This window comes from Rhodamnia argentea, chromosome 5 (assembly GCF_020921035.1).
Source record: "Rhodamnia argentea isolate NSW1041297 chromosome 5, ASM2092103v1, whole genome shotgun sequence".
Classification (NCBI taxonomy): Eukaryota; Viridiplantae; Streptophyta; class Magnoliopsida; order Myrtales; family Myrtaceae; genus Rhodamnia; species Rhodamnia argentea.
This window is the reverse complement of record NC_063154.1, coordinates 19853478-19876850: the sequence shown is the minus strand read 5'-3', so window position 1 is coordinate 19876850 and position 23373 is coordinate 19853478. Positions and strand designations below refer to the sequence as shown.

Genomic DNA, 23373 nt, shown 5'->3' with positions numbered 1-23373 from the left:
TTAGTATATGGCATTGGTATGAGACGAGTTCACAAGATGCAAGATTGAATAGCCCTAGCAGTGGCTATATGGCTCAATTGAGGAGGAGACATTATGAACTATGCATTGCACTCTTTTTTCCTTCTGACCGGTTTTTTCCCATAGGGTTTTTCCGGCTTAAGGTTTTTAACGAGGCAATTAATGCATCCATAAAAGGGAGAGATCATAAGATTTGTGCTCTGTACTCTTTTTCCCTTTTGTCCGGTTTTTGTCGTACCGGGTTTTTCCGGCTTAAGGTTTTTAATGAGGCGGTATTATTCAATGCACCTAATGAATACAATGAATATTCAAGGGGGAGTGTTATGAAATACATGAATGAATATTAATTATATTCATGTATCTATTATGGTACATTTGTATCATACATTCTATGTACATCTCCATATCCAATGAATGTTCATCTCCCTATCCAACGTATGCATTAATGATAAGTACATCCTTATTCTCCTATAAATAGGAGCTTAGTTTTATCATTCGTATGTGTGTCAGAATAAGAAATCTCTCTATTGGCTTTCTCTACTCTCTCTATTTTCTCTCTATTGCATACTTGCAACATAATATTTTACAACATGGCTTTTATTTTGCATTTCTTGGTTTTATTGTATTGAAAATCAACTTACATTCTACCATAGGCTTCATGAAACATGATCTACCTCTATATTAATGTCATAAGCAATTTTTACACTTTAAAATGAAACTGTACTTTTACGGACATAAACAATTCAAAATAAACTATAAATGACCAATTAATATGTATGTTTACAATTCTGTTACTGAACTTATTGTTTACTTAGAATAAGTAATGTATTAATTAAAAGTACTTCATTCACTTAACTGATTAATATTTGATTTTTTTTTTTTTGTAGTATGTCTAGTTATCTAATTTTTTTCATTTTTTCATTTTAACTTGATAAGATATGTCATTTTCATTTCTTATCACTTTTACTTTTACTTAATTTTTCGGTTATGAATAACACCGGGATATGCAACTTCATCACATAATCAAGTAAGTTAGACTTCAAACCACAAAAATTAATAGTTATGATCTGTTTTAAGTTGTCTGATTTTCCATTTTAATTTATTATGATGCATATTGTTTTTTTTTTCATTAATTAATTGTATTATGGTATCTAAATCTAAGTGAAATTTACTTATATTAAGTGAAACATATTCATGTCATGATGTAAGGTGTGCCTTTAGGAAAGAAAATAAGTTATAATTCAAACTACAAATAATCTACTCATCAATTAGATCTATTATTATTATTATTATTATTATTATTATTATTATTATTATTATTATTATTCACTTTTTACATTTTAGGTTAATTATAAATTAAAATGCATTCCTAAATTTCATAATCATAAATTATTTTCAAAATAAGCTACATTATCTTCCAATATATTTCATGATATTTTCTTTTCATAGGTTTTTCCAATTTTAGGCTCGATAGGAGGTAAATGTTTAGATATCACAAGTAAGCGGTTTTATTGTTGAAATGGCTGCAAAAAAAAAAAACCACGAAGAAAGACACCACTCCGTCAAGAAAACAAACACTTCGAACGAAAAATAGAAGTGGAGCTACGGTTTTTGCTGTAAAAGAAAGAAAAAGGTAGGTTCATATGGATTTGATTATTTGCTTAATTTTTTAGAGGGTATTGTAAATTAATGAATCCGTGGTGGATGAATTGTTAAGGGAAAGTAAGTCCGATAACTATAATAGAATAAGAGAAGTTGTGGCAAAACAATTTTTTATTGTGTACATCATTTCCCGGAAAAACAACCAAATAAGTAGTAGAAATGAATGGTAACTTAAAACTAGTTGACAACTTAATCGGAGAAAATTGGTAAATAAAAGTTGATAGTAAAATGAAAAGTAAGCTTGGTAAATAACACAAATATAAAAAAAAGAACTCAACTAAGATGGTAACCCAGAACTATTGCTAACTTTATTGGAAGAACATTAATAAGTCAATCTAATTAAGGTTCGTAATTTTAAAAAGATATTGATAAATTTAAGGCATAGAAATGAAAGTTTGTAAACATTAAGAAAAGTTAACAAATTCAACAGTAAATAAATAAACGAATAAAACATCGGTAAGTAACTCAGAAGCGGGCTGGTTACCTTTATATGATTTTATTAGGAAAGACCAGTTAGTGAGTTACATTAATTTATGATGGTAATCTCTAAAAAGATTAGTAAATATATTAACTGCAAACCAACCCAAATAAAAGTTGGTATATTAAAAAGAAAATGGAATTAAACATCGGCAAGTAACTCGAATGAAAGTGCTTACCAACAGTTATTGAAATTTATCAACATGGATAGAAAAAAATGCGTGTTTTTTCATAATATACTTTTAGCAAAGCTAAGTTAATAACGTGTTATTTTCCATCCACATACGTAATATCTCTGTTTTCTCGTTTGGCCAAAACCTAAATTCTCCGCTAGATATCGCAATTTGAAGCTCCTATTATTACTTTATTACTGTGCATTGCGGGGATAAGCAAATCACGTTCTCTAAATCACCACGGACAGGGCAGAAGTGCTGTTAGTTTGAACTCCTAAACTTTTTCCCATCTTGATAAAATTAATTTCACCTTGGAAATCATAAAATGAAATAAACTAAAAAGACAATCGGACACGCATCTTTACAATCATATGCATTTCCTCAATCATCGATGCGGCTAATGATTATGGCATGAAGTTCCTGGCCCGCTTCCCCCTGTGGGGAAGGATTCAACTTTTCTCTTCTAGAATGGTCCCCAATCACTTTATTTCTCCCTCTTGAAATTGAAAATTGCTTAATTCACTTCATGAGCAGATTAAAAAAAAAAAATTTTGGATCCAAGATTGAAAAATAGTTGTGATGTGTCGGGACATACTTCTTTTTTGTTGACGGTGGATCATCAGTCGTTGCAATCATTGACATATTCCTCAGAATTCATAATAAATTAATGTCTTTTGGGACATGCAGTTGATATCTAAAAGGGAATTTGATGTTCCTTTTCCGTGGAATATGGCTTTCAGTCACGCGCCCCCCTTCATTAATCTAATGCAGTTCTCACCTTTAGCAGTACTTTGCGATATGATTCATCAAATTTGTAGTATGATATCTTTCCTTAGTTACGCGATTTAGGGCGTAAATGACATTTAACACTGGAAAGCATGTTTGTTAGCGTAGGCTCATCACCAAGTGTCGCGACCTAAAATAAATTTTTTAGGTTAATGGATTATTAGGTTAATTAGTTGAATTAACTAACCTAATACGGACTCTCCCAAGCCCTACCAACTCGCAACTTAGATTTGATTTTTAATTTATGAGCCGCCACTAATCTTTTTGGTAGGTAGATTAGATACCTAAATAAAGTACGGGAGAATACTTTATTTTCTGCTAACCGGAGATTTAGGGTTCGGGGACTTGATTATGTTAATTTTTAATTAACACCCTTTCGGTACCAAATTTCATGAAAATGCCTTTTCTTGATTGATGATTTGTGATTTTGATTTCCTTTTTTTATTTTCGGATTTTCCCTTCTTTTTTATTTTCGGATTTTTAAATTGAAATAGATGAATTTGAACAAAATTAAACAAAAATGCCCATAATATACCTTTAAATCCGATTTTCCGATAAATCTTCTCATTCCCGAAGATCCGGGTCAGAGCGAGATTTTATCTGCTACATCCTCAAAGATTCGAGCCAGTATGCGAATAATATATAGAAATACAACGTCCCTTCTCGCCAAAGGGCAGAATACAAATTTCTATATTTAAATCACCATCCCATTCCACGAGATCGTGGCTAAGGCGTGTGATTTAATTTTCCGACGGGACTAGGCACCCGGGAGCATACATTATAGGCAGTTTTGTTTAAAGGTGTGCAAATATTTATTGAATTTTTAAAATCCTTAAGGGATTCTGAAATTTTCAAGGGCATATGGCCCTATCCGCAAGGGATTGCATATCTTTTAAACTTAGGAAGAATTATCTTTTGAGATTTGGAAGGCTTATCAGATAATTTCCCAGATTTTAAAGATATGTTTGAAATTTTCAATCGGGATGCGATCTTATCCAAAATACTCAAATTTTCAGAAAAATTCAGATTCAACCTTGAGATAATTAGAATATTTCGAACAATATGCATAATATCTTTAAGATAAGATTAAATCATCAAATATATCAAAATGCGTCAAAGATGTGCCCATTACTCTCAAGGTAGATCAAGATTCCAACCATTCGAAGATTATTCATAGCAGATGTAAATACTATCCAACTCACATGAGAATTTCAACCAAGGACTTATCTAGCATATCACATTCGGCCATGATAGAATTTATAGGCCGAAAATTGGTTTCTTAATTTGACCAAAATCTGAATTTTTATCTGATGTAAATCACCAAGATCACGAACGATTTTATTCAAGGGAAGCCGTCTTTTAGTCTATTCCTAAGATCATAAAAAAAATCTCATGGACGAGTTATCTTCACAAAGGTCAGATCTACACCCCCATGATTAGTAACCTTCGGTTGTGATCCAGGCTAGATGACAAAAGCTACGATTTTCATCGTTAACCATAACTCGAATTATTCATCAAAAGATCAAACGTACAGCACGTATTCCAATCAAAACAGTGTATGAACTATGATCAAAATACAAGAACTCTCACCTTTGCTCTCCCATTCAAATTTGCATGATTAGAAGCCATGAAACGTGCAAAGATGACTTCGATTGAATAGAAAAATCGTGCGAACAGTGTGTAACAACATAAAAACAGCATCGAATGCATGCAAATCAGTAACTAAGAAGACAAAAAAAAAAAACACTTTTTAGCTTCCACAAAGATCTTGACAAGCTGATTATTATAGAGCAAAAAAAAAATGAGTATTTTCAGACCAAACAGCATCTACATAGTGTGGAAACAGCATTGAAGCAGTAATCAAATTGCACAGAAAACATGCTTGAAGTACTCATCAATTGTGCTCGAAGTTACCTTGATTCGTAGCGCAAAACTTGGACTGATTCGATGTGAAAACTCCTCTAGATAGCGGCTCAATTAACGTCCAAACAGCAGCGAATTCTGCACTGAGTATGGGCTGAATTTGCACACGAACAAAGCTGGAAACAGCTTGGACAGCAGCTCCAAACACGCTTGATTGGTAGGTCAGTTGGGATGCTCAATTAGTGACGGAAGAGAAGGGCGGCCAGTGACACAAACGGAGAAACCATTCGATTTAGACGCCTTCAGCAACCTAGGAGACAGCTCTGAATTTTCTGCTCTCAAAGCTCTCTCTCTTGACGCCAAAAATTTTTCCTCTCTCACTCTCTATTTCCTCATGAATATTTCTGTGTATGAGCAGAAAAAAATTTTGCCGACCCCCCTTTAACCCTAGGCATCAAGATGTATTTATATAGCAGAATAGGGCTTTGAGTTGCAGGGTTTATTTAAACCATTAGATTAAAAGCTCCAATTAGATGTCGATCGTTAGATCGAAAATTCTGATCTTGAGGAGTTCTATTGGACTTAGACTCTTACAATTTTCGGCCAAATGAATGAGGAGGGAGAAATGGGCTATTTTTCAATGTTTTATGGGCTCGTTTTGTGATTCCGGACTCACCTAGACCTTAACTAATAAAATGGGTAATTAATTAAGGCCTTTTTGCAATTTTAAGATCTCAAACGGGTTGTTTTGAGTCCAAAATCATAGTAAAAAAAAAAAATTCCACACCTTCCCTAATGACTTTCGGGTCGATTTTAACTCGGTCGTCCATTGGAATCATGCTTAATTGACTCATCTCTGGACCTACCCGACATGACGAAAATTAAATATGCAATGCATGAAAATTTATTTTTTGTGAGAATTATGAATAACTCTCATTTTTATGAATGATTTTCTAAAAATCAAAATTTAGGTGTCAACACCAAGCTGCACCGGCAAAAGCATGGCAAAGGCATCTCTTCGACCATCGAACCGTGATTAGGGTAATTTACCCCATTGCCGTTGAAAAGTAGAAGCGATCGAGGTAGGACCTAGTCCTTGGATCAGGCCAAATTGTAGCTTAGGCTCGTCCATGAGAAAAAAATTTCCATTGCAATCCGGGAACTTGATCAAACTAGACTGGACCGACCAGCTCAAGATAGAATCTGTTTGGTTTGTAAGCTGCGATTATAACTTTAAGCAATGACCCAAAATCATTACGTTTATATATATGAATCACAGTTTCATAAAATAGAAGAATTGATGCACCTTGTTTCGAATCCATCGGTCTTGATGCCGAATTTGCGATGATCCGATGCTCAAGAGATTCTCCCGTATAAACCTCCTTTAGGCATTGGCTTCAATGAGACGGCCTCTAACATATCGCTTCTGACGACTCTTTATGTGAGGTATGTGGACATTAGAATTTAGATGAAGGACTTGAGCTCTATTTATAGAGATTTTAACATATCTTCTCATTAAAGATAAGGATTATCTTAGCCCACATTATCCAGCTCCATATTAGACTAAATAAGAAATTAACTATCTTTTCTTTATTAGACCAATTAATAATTACAATAACAATTGATAAAACCCATATATATATATATATATATATATATATTCTAACACGTTTTTCAGGGACGACTTATTTGATTCCAATTAAGTAAACCTAAAACTAGCCTAGGACGTGTTCGGTCCTTGGTTCGAAGGCCGAACCATTGGTACTACCCGGAACCAGCTCAATTCTCGAGTTGAACCGATTCTAAACCAGTTTTGAAGCTTTTTTTTTATCAAATATATATAGTTTTGCACCAATAAAAAAATCGAACGACAATCTTCAAGGTGAACAAACAATGATGTAGTCACTTGATTACCATATGTTTTCATAGTGAAATGTTACAGTTTTTCTATTTGATTATAAGAATTCAATTTTTTACACAAAACATAATATGACCCGGTTCTTGGTATCAATTAGGTCAGCTCCCAATTCCAATCTATTGGAACAACGAGTCATAGGGTCGGTTCCAGGCTCCATCCAACAACCGACCACTCCTAATAAGTTCGTGGGTTGGGAAGGCCCGACTTGGGCCTAACAGGGTCCTATAATGATAAGCTCCTGCCCTGGCGCACCCAAAGATGTCTTAGGCACTTGTGGCTTGAGCTGAGCCTTTCGGGCCCATGGATCACTAGGCCCATGACAAGGTATATTGGGAAATATGCCGTTGGGACCCACATTTCATTTGCAAAGAGCTTTAGGCTTTCATCATCGTATCACTCTCCAAGAAATTATTTCATTTATTTACACTTTTATTTTTGGCCTATAAATGATAGGCAAGATCTCTTTGCATCTTCATATCAATAGATGGGACGAAAGTTCTTTACACTTGGATAATGATAACTTAAGAAAAAGAGCAAATTAATATTCAAGAAAAAGAAAAATCCCGAGATTGATAAAAAGGAAAAAAAAAAAGAAAAGAAAAGTAGTCGTGGTGTACACTCCATGTACCAATGGAGCGTCCGGGGCTCTTTAACCACCCAAGTAATTCTCACTTAATGAACGAGTCCCCTCCTCCTACACACATCGGGTATCTACTGAAAATACACAAATCTCTACCTCAAAGGGTTACTCCAAGGAAATTTTGACTATGGTGATTTGAGACTAAGTCTTTGTTGGGGTTATCCCACATCAGATATGAAAATGGTTAGTGGTCGGTTTATATGTGTGAGGGAAAGTCTCATCCTTTGAGTTAGCTTTTAAGATGAGAGAAGCTCAAGACCACCGATGTAGAACATCTAGCACGTGATTTCTTGGAGAAGCGTGATTGGCGTAAATCGTGGCGATTTTGCCGCTAATTCACTGATCAGATCGGACAAGCTCGGATTGCGCTCAAATTTGGTCGACTGAAGCGAAATGGCTTTCCGATCAAAACTTACAGCTATGCTGTGACGTACATCGCATTTTCACGTTTTGGGATCATTTAGATAGGTTTTCGTGTAATTTTTCTATTTTAGGAAAACCTTGCGATATAGATAATCGCAATATTCGATTTGAATTCTGTTTTGTTTTGATTAGATTTGTTTAGTATTGTCTTATTTTATGATATCCTAAGAGTCCTGTCTATATAAAGGACGTCCATCTATGTAATCCGACGAATTATTCTATCAATTTCAGTATATTTCTTTGGAAAGCTTTTCCTATTGTCTTTTCCACTGCGTCATTTGGTATCAGAGCAAGGTTCTCCCTGCGACAATGTCTCATAACGTGAATCGAAATACCTCCGTAGCCGAGGGCCGTGCCAACGAGCCTGTTACACGAGAGAAGTTTACCCAATTTGTTGAGGAAACTCGACAAGCTCAGCAAGATAGCCAACGGACGATGCAGGAATTGCTTGCCGCAATCCAATGGTTGTCTACGAACCCTAACCCAAACCCCGGCATTCTTCCGGCTGAACGTGTCTCGATCTATCACGTTCCAGAAGCAATTATGGGACGTGGGGCGAATCCCCGAAAAAGGGTACAAGACTATGTCGTGGATTCTCAAGAAGAAGATGATGAAGAATTCAAGGACGGGCCTGTTCGTGGAGGCCGCCGACAAAGGGGGTACCGACGAGACCCTAAACAATATCAGTTGAAGGTTGATCTTCTTACCTTTAATGGTAATCTCAATATCGAAGACTTACTTGATTGGTTTTAGGAAGTCGAGAAATTCTTCGTCGCCATGGACATTGAAGAGGACCGCCAAGTGAAGCTGGTGGCTTACAAACCGAAGGGTGGTGCCTCGGTGTGGTGGGAACAAACACAATTATCCCGTCGCCGTCAAGGCAAGGCGCCAATCCAAACCCGGAGTCGGATGAAGCGGATGCTGAAGATGCGGTTCCTTCCACCTGACTATGAACAAGTTTTGTTCCAACAATTCTAGGACTGCAGACAAGGAAGTCGAACGGTTCAAGCTTACACAGAGGAATTCCTCCGGTTCTCGGCCCGCAATAATCTTGCAGAGTCAGAAGTGCAACAAACCGCCAGGTATATCAATGGTCTACGTTTAAATATCCAAGATCGTATTTCGCTGCATCATCTATATTCTGTAAAAAAACGCTCAAGAGATGGCTAGGAAGGTAGAATTGCAATTGAAGCGAACCAACTTCTCAAATCGAGGGAGCAATTATACTCCTCGAAGGGCATTCGGACGAAGGAAATCGCAGGAGGCAGCTAAGTCCTCTAATCGGCAATTCAACAATATGAGCCGAAATTCGGGGAGTAATGTTAAGGCACCCAAGCCTTTCGAAACCCCTGCATCAAAGGCCCGTGATGTTGCTCCGAATCCCTACGCGAAGCCCTATCCAGGGAAGTGCTTTAAATGCAATGAGTCCGGGCACCGTTCGAGTGATTGTTCGCAGCGGAAGATGGTGAATTTGGTCGAGCAAGAAGTTGAACTTTATGAGAACGATTGGGAGGATGAAGAAGAAGTGGCCGAAGAAGAGGGGGAACGTGTCAATTACGTGGTAAGACGGCTACTATTAGCTCTACGAAAGGATGACTCGCATCGAAATAACCTTTTCCGCACCCATTGCACCATCGGCGGGAAGGTCTGCGACGTCATTATTGATAGCGGAAGTTGTGAGAATATTGTATCGAAGGCACTTGTCGATCATCTCCAACTGAAGACAGAAGCTCATTCCTCACCTCATACGATTAGTTAGATTCGTAAGGGGCTAGAACTTAAGGTAACTCGGACTTGTCGTTTACCTATTTCTATTGGAAAATCGTACAAGGATATAATACTTTGTGATGTTGTTGAGATGGATGCATGCCACGTCTTGCTGGGACGACCGTGGCAATATGATGTAGATGTTACCCATCGAGCGCGTGAGAATGTTTACTCCTTTGTGTGGGAGAAGAAGAAAATCACTCTTCGTCCTTTAGATGAAGTTGTTCGTGTTCCGCGAGCTACTCGAAACGCGAACAAAACTGGTGTTCTACTTAATGTTCGCAAGAGAAATGATATGTACTTGATTGTAGATAATGGATCCAAGCAGAAAACTATCATAATTCCAGAAGCGCTTCAACCCTTGTCGAAGGCTTTCTCGGGTCTTATTCTTGAGGATTTACCCGATGGGCTGCCACCAATGCAAGACATCCAACATCAGATTGATTTTCTACCCGATGCTAGCCTTCCAAACCTGCCGCATTATCGCATGACCCCGAAGGAGAATTTAATACTACGAGAGAAGGTGGAAGAACTTCTTCGAAAGGGGTTTATAAGAGAGAGCATGAGCCCATGTGCTGTTCCTACCCTCCTCACACCGAAGAAAGACGGGATCATGCGAATGTGTGTCAACAATCAAGCAATTAACAAAATTACTGTGAGATATCACTTTCCTATTCCTCGTTTGGATGATATGCTTGACAGGTTGGCGGGATCAAAGGTCTTTTCGAAGATCAATTTGCAGAGTGAATACTACCAGATTCGCATGAGACCGGGAGATGAATGGAAGACGGCGTTCAAAACAAGCGAAGGACTTTATGAATGGTTAGTCATGCCCTTTGGGCTTACCAATGCTCCTAGCACTTTTATGCGCTTGGTGACGCAAGTCCTCAAACCTTTCTTGGGAAAGTTTGTGGTGGTTTACTTCGACGACATTCTTGTATATAGCCCCGATGAGCAGCAACATGTAGACCACCTACGAGATGTTTTGCAGGTTTTAGAGGTTAATCAACTCTATATCAACTTACCCAAATGCAGCTTTATGACCAATCAACTACTATTTCTAGGGTATGTTGTTAGTGCAGATGGCCTTCAAGTTGATGAGACAAAGGTTGCTGCCATTCGAGAGTGGCCGACACCCAAAACTATTGGGGAAGTACAGAGTTTTCACGGTCTAGCAACATTCTATAGTCGGTTCATCCGTAACTTCAGTACCATCTTGGCTCCTATTACATAACTCTTAAAGAAGGGCCAATTCAAGTGGAGCGATGCGGCAGAGGCGAGTTTCGCCTTAATGAAGGAGAAATTATCTACTGCTCTAGTTCTTGTCTTGCCAAATTTTGATAAGGTATTTGAATTAGACTATGATGCTTCGGGAGTAGGGATTGGCGCTGTTCTATCCCAAGAGGGTAGGCCGCTTGCTTATTTCAATGAAAAATTAAATGAAGCTCGATGCCGATGGTCTACTTATGAACAGGAATTCTATGGTGTGGTATGAGATATTAAACATTGGCGGTGTTATCTCTATCGGCGTGAATTTATACTCAACACCGATCACCAAGCACTTAAATACATCAAAGGCCAAAAGCATTTGAACAGGATGTACGAGCACCGGGTTTCTTTCTTGGACCATTTTAATTTTGTTCTTCGTCATAAAGCAGGTCATTTGAACAAAGTTGGTGATGCTCTAAGCCGCAAAGCTGAGTTGCTTGTTACTATGCAGAATGAAGTAGTGGGCTTTGAGTCTTTGTGTGACGTCTATCCCGAGGATGAGGATTTTCGAGATACTTGGGTGAAGTGTAAGACTGATGGTTCTCTTGGTGATATGATTATCCATGACAACTTCTTGTTTTATGGCAATCGGTTATGTATTCCGCGAGGTTCCCTTAGAGAGAAATTGATTCGAGAACTCCATGATGGAAGCCTTGGGGGACATTTGGGGCGCTATAAAACCACCGCCTTGGTAGAGGAGCGTTATTATTGATCTCAATTGAAGCGGAATGTTGGGCGTTTTGTTCAAAAGTGTTACGTCCGCTAGATCGCGAAGGGGCATTCCCGGAATATTGGTCTTTATATGCCACTCCCGATTCCTCCGAACCATGGGTGGATATTTCCATGGATTTTGTCTTGGGACTCCCGCGGACCCAACGAGGTATGGATTCTGTCTTCGTTAAGGTGGACAGATTCACAAAGATGTCCCATTTTATTCCATGTAAGAAGACATCCGATGCTTCTCATATTGCTGGCCTTTTCTTTCGCGAAGTGATTCGTCTACATGGTGTCCCAAAGACGATTACTTCTGATCGGGATACCAAATTCCTCAGCCACTTCTAGAGGACCCCGTGGAAGTTGTTTGGCACAGATTTACAAGACAGTAGCTCTTTCCATCCTTAGACCAATGGACAGACCGAAGTGGTTAACCGAACGATGACGGATATCATCCGTTGTCTTTGCAAGACTCGCCTAAACAAGTGGGACAAATATCTCGCCCCGATAGAATTTGCTTTCAATAACATGGTCAATCGCTCAACGGGCAAGTCTCCATTCAAAGTTGTTTATGGTCACATACCTCAGCATACTCTTGATCCGATTCCTCTACCTAAAATTCCTGGTTATAGTGTGGCGGCAGAAAATCTAGCGACCAAAATTATGGAGGTTCAGGCTGAAGTTGCACGCCAACTTGCTGCTTTCAATTCGAAGTATAAGGAAGATGTCGACAAACGGCGTCGTTCAAAAGTTTTGAAGTGAGTGATGAGGTAATGGTCTTTCTACGCAATGAGCGATTTCCTATCGGTACATATAATAAACTGAAGAACAAGAAGATTGGTCCTTGCCGAATCATCAAAAAGATCAACAACAATGCCTATGTTATTGATCTTCCTAGTGATCTTGGCATTTCTTCGACATTTAATGTGGCGGATCTATTTGAGTATCATTCTCCTAATACTCCCCTTTATCCCGATCATAACTCGAGGTCGAGTTCTTCCGAAGAGGAAAAGAATGATGTAGAACATCTAGCATGTGATTTCTTGGAGAAGCGTGATCGGCGTAAATCGGGGCGATTTCGCCGCTAATTCACCGATCGGATCGGACGAGCTCGGATTGCCCTCAAATTTAGTCGGCTGAAGCAAAACGGCCTTTCGATCAATACTTACAGCTATGCTATGATGTACATCGTATTTTGCATTTCGGGATCGTTTAGATAAGTTTTCGGGTAATTTTTCTATTTTAGGAAAACTTTGCGATATAGATAATCGCAATATTCGATTTGAATTCTGTTTTGATTTGATTAGATTTGTTTAGTATTATCTCGTTTTATGATATCCTAAGAGTCCTATTTGTATAAAGGACATCCATTCTATGTAATCCGACGAATTATTCTATCGATTTCAGTATATTTATTTGGAAAGCTTTTCCTGTTGTCTCTTCCACTGCGTCAACCACCCAACACTAATATCAGAATTTCAGATCAAATATTTTTGGATTGTAATTTGAGGCTTTTGCTTATCTGATTATTAGCTGAGAATTCTGTTGTTGCAATTATGTTTGGAGTGAAAACGTTGTTGCAATTATGTTTGAAGTGAAAACGTTGTTGCAATTATGTCTGGAGTGAAAATATCAAGAAGTTTAACGGTCCGAGTAACTTTGGGTTATGAAACCTCAAGATGAAGGCGTTATCGACAACTCAAGATTTTGCGTCAAGATTTTGCAGAAGCATTGGAGCTTTAGGATGTTTTAGTTCAGATATAATAAAGGTACATCAACTCATAATGGATTTGAAGAACGTCGGTAAAACAGTTGACGATGAAGAGCGGGATTGTTAGCTTTTTTACCAGAGTCATGGGAGTACTTCACCGATTCACTATTAAAGGAGCATACTGCGATTACCTTGAAAGAGGTAAAGTCCATCTTATTTTCTAAGAAGTGGTAGAGGAAGTTACGAGATGGCAATTTGGCGTAGGATATAGCGCGGGGACTGGTGATTCAAGGTAGATAGCTACATCGAGAGTCCAGCAGTAGCAAAGGTAAAAGCAAGTCAAAATCACGTACAGTAACGTCTATCATTGAGCCTCTCGAAGAAGAACGCCCATAGAAAGCACAGTGAAGACAGACAACGTACGAGACGTTCTTCCTTCCAGCAGCTTCGAGCACTAGAAAATTTTGTGTTGTGAGTTTTTATATCCAATTGAGTTGTTTTTATTTGTAAACATGTTGGGTTTGGATATAATCTAGGTGTGAGAAACGCTTGAGGGTATTGAGCGATTGTAACTCCGATTCTCATATTATAGTGTATTATTCTTGCTGGCTCTTGGATACCAACATTTGAATCGAGCCATGTAAATATCTGGTGTCCTCTTATAATTCCTCGTTATTTCCTTAGGCTTTTTCGTATTGACTTAGTTGCAAGATCCTAATTAATTTCCGCGTTAATATTACAACATTGTTGAGTATGGAGGATAAATATACTTCCCACATGAGCACTCCCTATGGTTAGTTTCATATGCGTTGTCTTTTCCAAGAATATAAGCAATTAATATCTTGAAAAACCAAAATGTTAAGTATGTTTGGGCACCTAATAAGGGGTGGGCTAGGGCATTCGACTCCATGTGGCGAGCTCGATTGCTTCTATCTACACAGCGCTACCAATTCCTTGTGGGCCACGGGCCCCGGCATTGTCCGAAATGGGCCATAGACTAGCAAGAATTGCATGGATCCTTGGGATTAGTCGGGCAATGCCCACATCAACCCCACATAAAAAAATATAAACAAAGAAAATGGTCCCACAAGAATAGGACTTATATTTAGTCGAAAGTTTATGAGATAAGTGAAGTGGAATTTCGAAAACTTATTTTGAAAGTGCAATTGAGTCCTAAATTTTACAAAAATTTCAATCAAATCTTAAAACTTGTAAAATTTAGTGCAATCGAGTTAACTCCATCCAATTTGGATAACAGAAAATCCTAACATGGCTTTTTAAATATTTTCTCTCTCCTACGCGATGATGACATGGCTAAAACATAAAAAAAAATAAGGCTAAAATGATGCCGTTTTTATCCAAACCTTATCTTTAATATAAATTTTATTTAAAATAAATTAAAAATAAGCTTAATTAAACTATATAAATAATATATATTTATATATATATATATATATATATATATATATATATATATAAAAAGCAAAACGATAAGGGCCTCATCGCCGTCGTCCACCATCGATGGAAAGGGCGGGCAATAGTGGTGATTGCAAACCGGTGGTCGGAGAGTGTCGCTAAGCTCTGGCCAATGGTCGACCACCACTAGTGGCCCTCCCTCCCCCGATTCAGGGTAGAGCTGCGACACTCCCTTGATCCGGGGGAGGGCCATGAACCTCGCCAAGGCCGTCGACCACTAGCTGGCCATCCCCACCAACGCCGGCCGGACGATGGTACGGCAACGGTCCTTCAGGTCCTCGCCATTTGCCTTGTTCCCTTAAAAAAGCAAACAAACAATTAGTAGAGTTTTTTAGACTTTCTTAAATGATATTTAGATTAAAAAATCATATTTGCTCAAAACAACGTCGTTTCAATCTTATCCTTTAAGGTTTAGCTACGTTAGCACCATGTAGGAGAGAAAAAATAAATAATAAATAACGTTAGTATTTTTGGATAGTCAAACAGAACAAAATTAATGCAAGGATTGATTGCACAAATTTGATAACTTTTAGGACTTAATTATACCAATTTGACAAGTGTTAGGACTTGATTGTACTTTTGTATGTTTTAGAACTTAATTATACTTTTGTGACAAGTTTTAGGATTTCCCATGCACTTATCCAAAAGTTTTCTTATAGGGAAAATTACAAAAAAAAAATAGTCTTAAATCTATTGTACGAATACTAATCAATCTTAAACCTTTCAAGGTGATGAGTAAGCTTCCCCTTTCGATTCACCAGATTTGATCAATATACTATAACTATATGATACTCTATTCTCTCGAATTCTTTTCTCACTATTCATTAGTCAGTTGGTCAGATTCAATTTGACAATTTAGTCCAAATCCTTTTGATGATTTGCCAATGTAGTCATTCCAACTTATTTAGGCCATAAATCGCAACATGATAATTTTTGCAACCTTTTTTGAACATTTTATGAATTGTTTCATTTTTTTGTTATTTTCTTTTTCCCTTATTTCACTCCGCTAGTTGCCATGCCTCTACTCTAGCCACCGGCAAAGGTCGGATTTGGCAAGGGACCCTCACCTAATTCCGGGCAAGAGCATCACGACTCTTGCCCATGGCTCGGCGACCTTTGTCGAACATCAACAAGGCCTTGGTTACCTATAGAGGGAAATAGGCAAAAAAGAAAATAAAATAAAATAAAATAAAATTTCAGTAAATTTACAAAAAATAAAATTACAAAAATGTGCACGTCGGCGTCGGTTATGCCACATAGGACAACCGAAGCCTACATCAGCGATCGCCTACCAATATTGACAGGAAGGATTACATTGACAAATTGTCAAAATGTTTATAACTAAATTAGCTAAATTGAAAAGTTTATGACTAAATTGGCATCCATACAATAGATTTAAAACCTTTTTTATAATTTTTTCTTTGGTTAGACATCTCCAAAGATACATTTCCTAAGTTTTAAAAGGTGCCTTAACTCGTTAATTGCATTTCTATATCTACAATTGGGGCTCAACTTTAGAAAGTGAAGGTTAATATGACAATAATTCAAATGGATGGACGGAAGCATGTCATATGTATGCTCTCCACGACTTGTAATAAATGCATCACATAGCATTATTTTTAGTAGTCAGTGTAAGTTAGATATAAATGAGATACTCTATCTGTAAACCCTAACAAGGTTGAGAGAACTCCAAGTGACCCAAATTGATATATGAGAGATGAATTTTCTCTCATCGAAAAACCAATTTATTTATTAATATCAACTCAATGAACACATTATCGATGAAAGAAAAGCTATGTAACGTTCACCGTTTGTCACGGGACTATCGTGTTGGCTACCATGCATAAATTGATGGGATGGAAGGGACAAAAATGATTTGTGAGTTAAACACAATTTTCCGGAATTAAAGCTATAAAGTTCATCCGAGACAAACAAGAAAAACTACTGTCACTAGATTCAAAATTGAAAATCTACCATATAAAACCAAGGGCTTCGTTGGAAGTTGTCCCCTAATAGTGACATTCGTCGTTTTCCTGAAGACAGCCTTAATTATCAGATACTGTTTATTTAATATGTAAAAGTTTTAACTGACTTATGCAATAGGCTATAAAGAAAATAAAATATGGATTTGTTATTGTAAACAAGTGCAATCAAATTGAAGTTCATAAAAATGCATCATGCAACTAATTTATATAAACTTTTTGGGGACCTTGGTTAGCTCTATTGCCCATTCTAATTGCTAGTTCTCAATATGATCGCGGGGGATTCTCTCCCTCCTAGCCAATGGAAGGTCAGTAATTCCTCCGTAAATGATCTTGTCTTAATTAGGCATGGTGGACCCCATTATTTCTATGGGACTTTTCATTTTGTGAGAGAATTCCTATCTTGTTTATATTTCACTTGTAAATGAAGTTACCATGTTGTTGATGATATTATTTGCTGAGAACAATATTTCTGAGAGCTAGCACGAAATTTTTCATTATGGTCGCTGGACTATGTTTTGCTACCTCTTAATTCCCGTGTTAGTGCACATGTACTGAGTAATAAAATCGCCTGTTCATCGGTACCATTGACACTTTAAAATATGTGGCAGAACTTAATTGGTACGTTAACTTATTTTATAGTAGATAAACTTCAAATATGGCCGAATAAAGGATTTACCACAACCAAAAATCAAGGTTGTCTATTCGCTAAGTTCGACGTTAATATATTATATCTATTAGTCACACCACACTCATATCAAATTTACTAATATCCTTAAACATTTCAGACGAGAGATCGTGATTGAATTCTTAAATATCGTTTTGATCTAGAACATCGACAACTCATTTACGTTAATCTACTGATGAAGAAAGTGGAAATAGGTCTTTTTAAATGAAGGAGATAAGAAAATTATAGATAAAATGCGTTCATTTATAAGCACCATTAATTATTTCTACGTCATGGGGATATATATATATATATATATATATATATATATATATATACACACACACTCTTAATAAATGGGATACAATAAATAATGTACCTTTTTCGGAAGCATGCGAAATATATACTCTTAATAAATGCACCATAGATGTATGTTTCCGAAGTTAAGTGCATACCTCTCCCCCTCTCCCCCAGGAAATATTTACTATCTTTATAAAAAAAATTCGTATAGTCCTATATAAATAGTCTCGCTAAAATTGGGTACGGACGAGACATTTAGTATGTAAAATGATAGAAAAAAGAACGCAAAGGCCGGCCTAAGTTAGTACGAAATCATATACCGGAAAATCGAAATTATTATGCCTTAGGTCATTAACAATGTAATGCTATAAAGATGCAAGTGATAAATTGAAAGTATTCACCTAGTAATTCCCTTGATTTTCTTCCTTATTCTAAGATTCTTCGTATGAATTTTTTATTTACTTAGTTCTGTGAAGCGTTACTCGAATGTGTAGTGTACGCAATAAACAATGAATAAGGTCGGCGGGAATCCCGTCATTTCATCATTATGCAACAATATGTAACACCCCCTCACTTTCATTTAAATCAGCAGAAATTTAGCGATAGACACAAGATGAAAAACTTTTCAAAATTAAATAAATTGTCCACAAATAACCAGAGACTCGACCCATCGTTTCAATTTAAAATACTTTCAATTGCATCGACAGATAAGTCGAGTTTACATGTTAGAGTATTTGGACTTAGCTCGAAACATTTGCAACTCTAGGGTTTTAACTTATTTACTAGTGAACAATCTCCAACCACATAATCGACAGGAAAAATTACTCTATCGGTCCGAAGCCCGTAGCATGGATAGCAATTCAGTTCTAAACTTTTTAATTTTGCCAATTTTGCCCAAAATCTTCCGGTCAATTTTCGCAGGAAATCGCTAATGCGATGGTATGCCATGTAAAATGCCCCGGCGACGACCGGCTACACGGCACTTCATGTTGCTAGTGAAAATTGATCGAAAGGGCTATACTGAAATTTTGCAAAAGAGATTAGGACTATTGAAAAATTAAGGACTAAATTAGCGTTCACATTATTAACTTAGGACTAATCAGATGATTTTCTTCCAAACTAACATTAACAAGTGCTATCAATAGGAGTGACCAGTTCTAGGATCGGTCTAGGTTCCATCAAGAATCCAAAACCTACCCATCGGAACCTAGAACCTACCATACATACCCTAGAACACACCTGGTCGCAAGTTTCAAGTCGGTTTCAGAGTCTACCCAAGTTTCAAGTGTATTTTTAATTGAACGATTACAATGAGTTATTAACTCCAATGACCATCGTTTATTGTTACAATCCATTAACCACAACTCAAATTTAGACACAAAAAATATAAAACATTAACAATATAAACATCTCGGTCATGGATATAAAAAAAAATGGAATATCATATTAGTGGTTACAGATTACACACTCATCATTAGATGCCATGAAATACCGCAAAATCGCGCGATGTTATAGAACAAGAAAAAACACAAAGCCAGGATCCATGTTTCACCTTGAATTTTTTAACATGTCCCGTCGAAATCAATTTTCCAATTTTTGAAACTCGATCACTTCCAATCATACCCTAAAACCTAAAATCGGATACATTTCTATCGATTTAGTTCTCTAAATTTTCGATTCTATCTTGAAATTATGCTCATCCCTAGCTATCAAAGAGACGTGGTCAACCCCAACTCATTCAAACTGAAGTTCTCTGCAGGATAATGGCAGAGTAGTAATTTCGATCATAACTGAGAATTGGCTCAGTTAGGTTGATGGGGCCCCCGTCAGTCCAACGGGACCCGCAGGAGAGAGAAATCTTTTGTCTCTATTCTCCTATGGCCATGCGTTTTCGTTTTGGAGGTAGTAACGGCATTAGTCTCATGATTGTATTCTGGGCTCTTCTTCAAGCCAAGTTAATCGCCTCCATTTCATGGCAAAAAAAATAATAAGAAGAATAAGAAAAGTATTTTGAAATTTATTAAGATCAATTTACTTAGTGATTTGAATAATGATAATTGAATTTCATCCGCTTGTTTAAAAATTTATTTTCAATTCGATGCATCATTTTAATAAATCAAATTTAGAGATCAGTCTTAATTAAAAAGGCGAGTTATTATCTTTCTCTTTGCTTCCTTTTTTCTTCTATATATCACCTTTCTCTCTTGATTACTTTTCACCCCCCTCTCTCTACTCGAACCATTGTTGTTGTTGTTGCCATGTCTGGAGAAGGAGATCATGTAACTTTCCCATGGAAGAGCCCACCATGGGATTTTGCAAAGCCTGATAATTCTGCTGGCAACATTGGAGACAGATTGGGTAAGAAGATTGCTTGCTCTAGCTCTCACGCCCAGGCAGCGGCGGCAAAGGAGCTCGACCCAATGCCAACCAGGAAGCGAACCCGCGGCATGATCGGAGGCGAGGACAAGAGCGGAAAAGGCGAGCTCACTGCGAGCGAAGGGAAAGCTGTCGGCGAATCAGACCACGACATACACATATGGACAGAGAGAGAGAGGAGGAAGAAGATGAGGGACATGTTTGCTAATCTCCATGCTTTGCTCCCTCATATCCCTCCGAAGGTCGTAGGTTCATCATTTTTGTCGCATTGGTCTTTGTTGTTCATCATTTTTGTCGCATCGATCTTTGTTGTTCTTGCCTTACTCTGAAAAAGAGGGAGATGTCAAAAGCTCGTTCAGAAAAATGAAGAGAGAAAATCAAATGGGAAACGATAATGGTGTCGAGCTCTCTTGATGGGAAGAAGATTTGCTTTCACTTGCATTTAATGCTTACATACTCAGGAACTCTAGAGATTTAATAATGACATCATCATTGGCTAGACCTATGATACTTGCATAACAAATCTTGATTTTATGAAGCACAAGATGATTGCTTATCAATTGAATTCCATTGTTGGAGAAACCAAAAATTTAACTGAGCAACATTTTCCCATAGCCTGTATAAAAGAATTTGAAGAGAAATTTTTTGTATTTTTTTTTTTTTGTTGGTACTTTTGATTTCAATTGCACTAACACTTAAAATCAATGGGCATACCCAGATGTAACTTGTAACTGTTCTCAAGTCTTGCTCATCTCTCTACACAATGGTTTTTCTTCTGCAGGCTGACAAATCTACCATAGTGGATGAAGCTGTGAGCCACATCAAAAACCTGGAGGACACTCTTCAAAATCTGCAGAAGCAAAAGCATGAAAAGTACCATTGCACTGCTGTTTTTAACTGCGAGCCGTCGGCCACGGCCAATTCCCAGAGCCTAGCCTGCGATTCGAGGGAGGCTTTCTTGGCCAGTCAAGGGTCTGCCAGCAATTTGCCCATCAGCGCCGCAAGCAGCTCGGCGTCGTCTCCGGTCTTCCGACATCCAATAGCCTTCCAAACTTGGTCTTCCCCCAATGTTGTTCTGAACATCTGCGGCGACGAGGCGATGATCAGTGTCTGCTCGCCGAAAAAACCTGGGCTGTTCACTGCTATCTGCTATGTGTTGGAGAAGCACAAGATCCAAGTGGTATCCGCTCAGATGTCATCGGATTATAGCCGAAGCCTTTACATGATTCAAGCTCAAGTAAGTTTGCTTCTAGTTCTCGAATATCAAGTAATGAATTGCTATTGCCCTATGAATTAAACGCTGTGGTTTCGGTCCACATTTCACCGATAACAAGAAGATTGATTATGCAATGAGACGAGTGTATAGCATTCGCACGCACATTTTTGAGCATTAAGGATGTCATCTTCAAAGCATAACAACCGTTATCACTAGTAGGATCGGAGCTCCACCACCTTTGCGAGGATGAATTGGCCTATTTCCATTGATAAAGAATAAACACAAGAACTCCGCTTCCCCTATTCAAGCTATTGAATATAATACTTTTTTCTGAGGCCTGGAAAAAATCTAACAGACAACTCAGTAAAACAATTTAGCATTGCAGACTAAGTTACCTAACATACTTGTACGCTATTTTCATAAGTACATTGATTGTTTCTTTGTATGTTTGAAATTAGAACTTTGCTAGAACTTTGCCCTAGACTCAAGCAGATTAAGTGATTGATGAGCAATACCTATATTTTTGAGTTCGATGCGCCATGGATGACCACTCTAGTGAATTACACTGGTTAAACTTATATTGCAATGTTTACCTAACCCTTGTGACCTCATATATGCTTATTTCTCATTTGATTATCTATACATTAGATAGAAGGGTGATATTTGACGTTCGTTAAATATCCAAATAAGAGGAAGATTAAGACTCTCCTGCAGTTCATTGGCTGTGGTAAGCGTGGGGCAGAAGCTGAAACCAGAACAGCCGAATCTCTCTTTTTTCCTGTTGTTTTGTGAATGTCGAGAAAGCTCACTCTAAACCTTGAGCCCGTCAAATGCACCATAAGCTCGTGGACCCGGCGAGGCATAAGTCGAAGTCTAAGAGTGTCGGGTGTTTGCCCTAAAAATGAGATCGTTGGCGCTTAATCGCGTAGAAAACCTATAGCAAGCGCCTAATTATACAGTTTAGTTCCTCAACCAGTAAGCCAGTCTCACTGGATTAACAAGCAGTCCTTGTGAATAACATATATATCCCCAAAAGCTAATCAGCACCTACATAGAAGTACAAACGTGAAGTGAGTACTTCTGCACATTATGCGCATTACTGGTGACTATAATCAGTGTGTTCTTGCACTTGTTTTTGCTGTGTTATATGCACATAACAAATATCGCCATCCAGTGAGGGACACATTACAACTTCTTTAATTGCGAAGGTTGCAGGAGCTTCGGACCAACAGACAAAGGTTCTCTCAGTCGAAGAGATATACAAACAAGCTGCGACGGAGATCATGGTCTGGACTACCTCTTGATTTCAAGAACAATATCAGGTTCATCAAAGTTGATCCTTGTCGAACTAATGTCATGAAGCTGTTATTCAAGGAGCGATAAAAGCAGATGAGGTAATGTATGTGGTGTTTTTGCGGGCAATGTGCAGAAGCATAAAACCCTAAACTAGCAAATCCTGGTTTCTTTTTGAAGGCTTAATTTCCTTGGTGTTCTTACCTAACAAAAGCTTCAAAGCATGTTTAACCGTCAACTACTCTCGCCGAAACGACTCAAGAGCCTTAGTGTCGTGATCTCGAGACAAAGAGCGTGAGAATCGATTCTTCTCACAAACAGGTTTCGAGGCCTTGATGGCGCGATCTCGGATCGAATGTTGCAAGCTTTGGTTTAGAAGATTGTCGAGGTCATAGTGACCTGATCAGGCAAACTTCAATTGGAATATAGAACTCTTATAGGGTCTTGATGACTGAAATCCGACAAACGTCGCTCCATGCGTGTTGGTCTGTTGTTCTAGCAATGAAGAGTGACGCTCACTAGAGAGGAGAAAGGGGAACCGTTGGTGCTCATTTTTGCTGCTAGTTCATGACTGTTTTAGTCGCAATTTCAATGTCTAACAATCATCCACTGTGAATTTAAACAAATATCTAATCCATACTG

The 23373-nt window shown here is 37.8% G+C and overlaps 1 protein-coding gene across 1 annotated transcript; it reads left to right on the top strand.

The window, feature by feature from the left end:
* The first annotated feature begins 20068 nt into the window (after positions 1-20068).
* LOC115737180 (transcription factor bHLH95) lies at positions 20069-22859 on the top strand. Its single transcript, XM_030669184.2, has 3 exons — positions 20069-20464; positions 21004-21459; positions 22647-22859. The coding sequence occupies exons 1-3, from the start codon at positions 20105-20107 to the stop codon at positions 22740-22742; spliced, it is 912 nt and encodes a 303-aa protein (XP_030525044.1). The 5' UTR covers positions 20069-20104; the 3' UTR covers positions 22743-22859.
* The last annotated feature ends 514 nt before the right edge of the window (positions 22860-23373 follow it).

Coding starts and splice junctions, on each gene's coding strand:
- LOC115737180 (XM_030669184.2), top strand. CDS start 20,105: ATGTCTGGAGAAGGAGATCATGTAACTTTCCCATGGAAGAGCCCACCA. Junction 20,465..21,003: donor TCCCTCATATCCCTCCGAAG/GTCGTAGGTTCA, acceptor TTTCTTCTGCAG/GCTGACAAATCTACCATAGT. Junction 21,460..22,646: donor TTTACATGATTCAAGCTCAA/GTAAGTTTGCTT, acceptor TTAATTGCGAAG/GTTGCAGGAGCTTCGGACCA.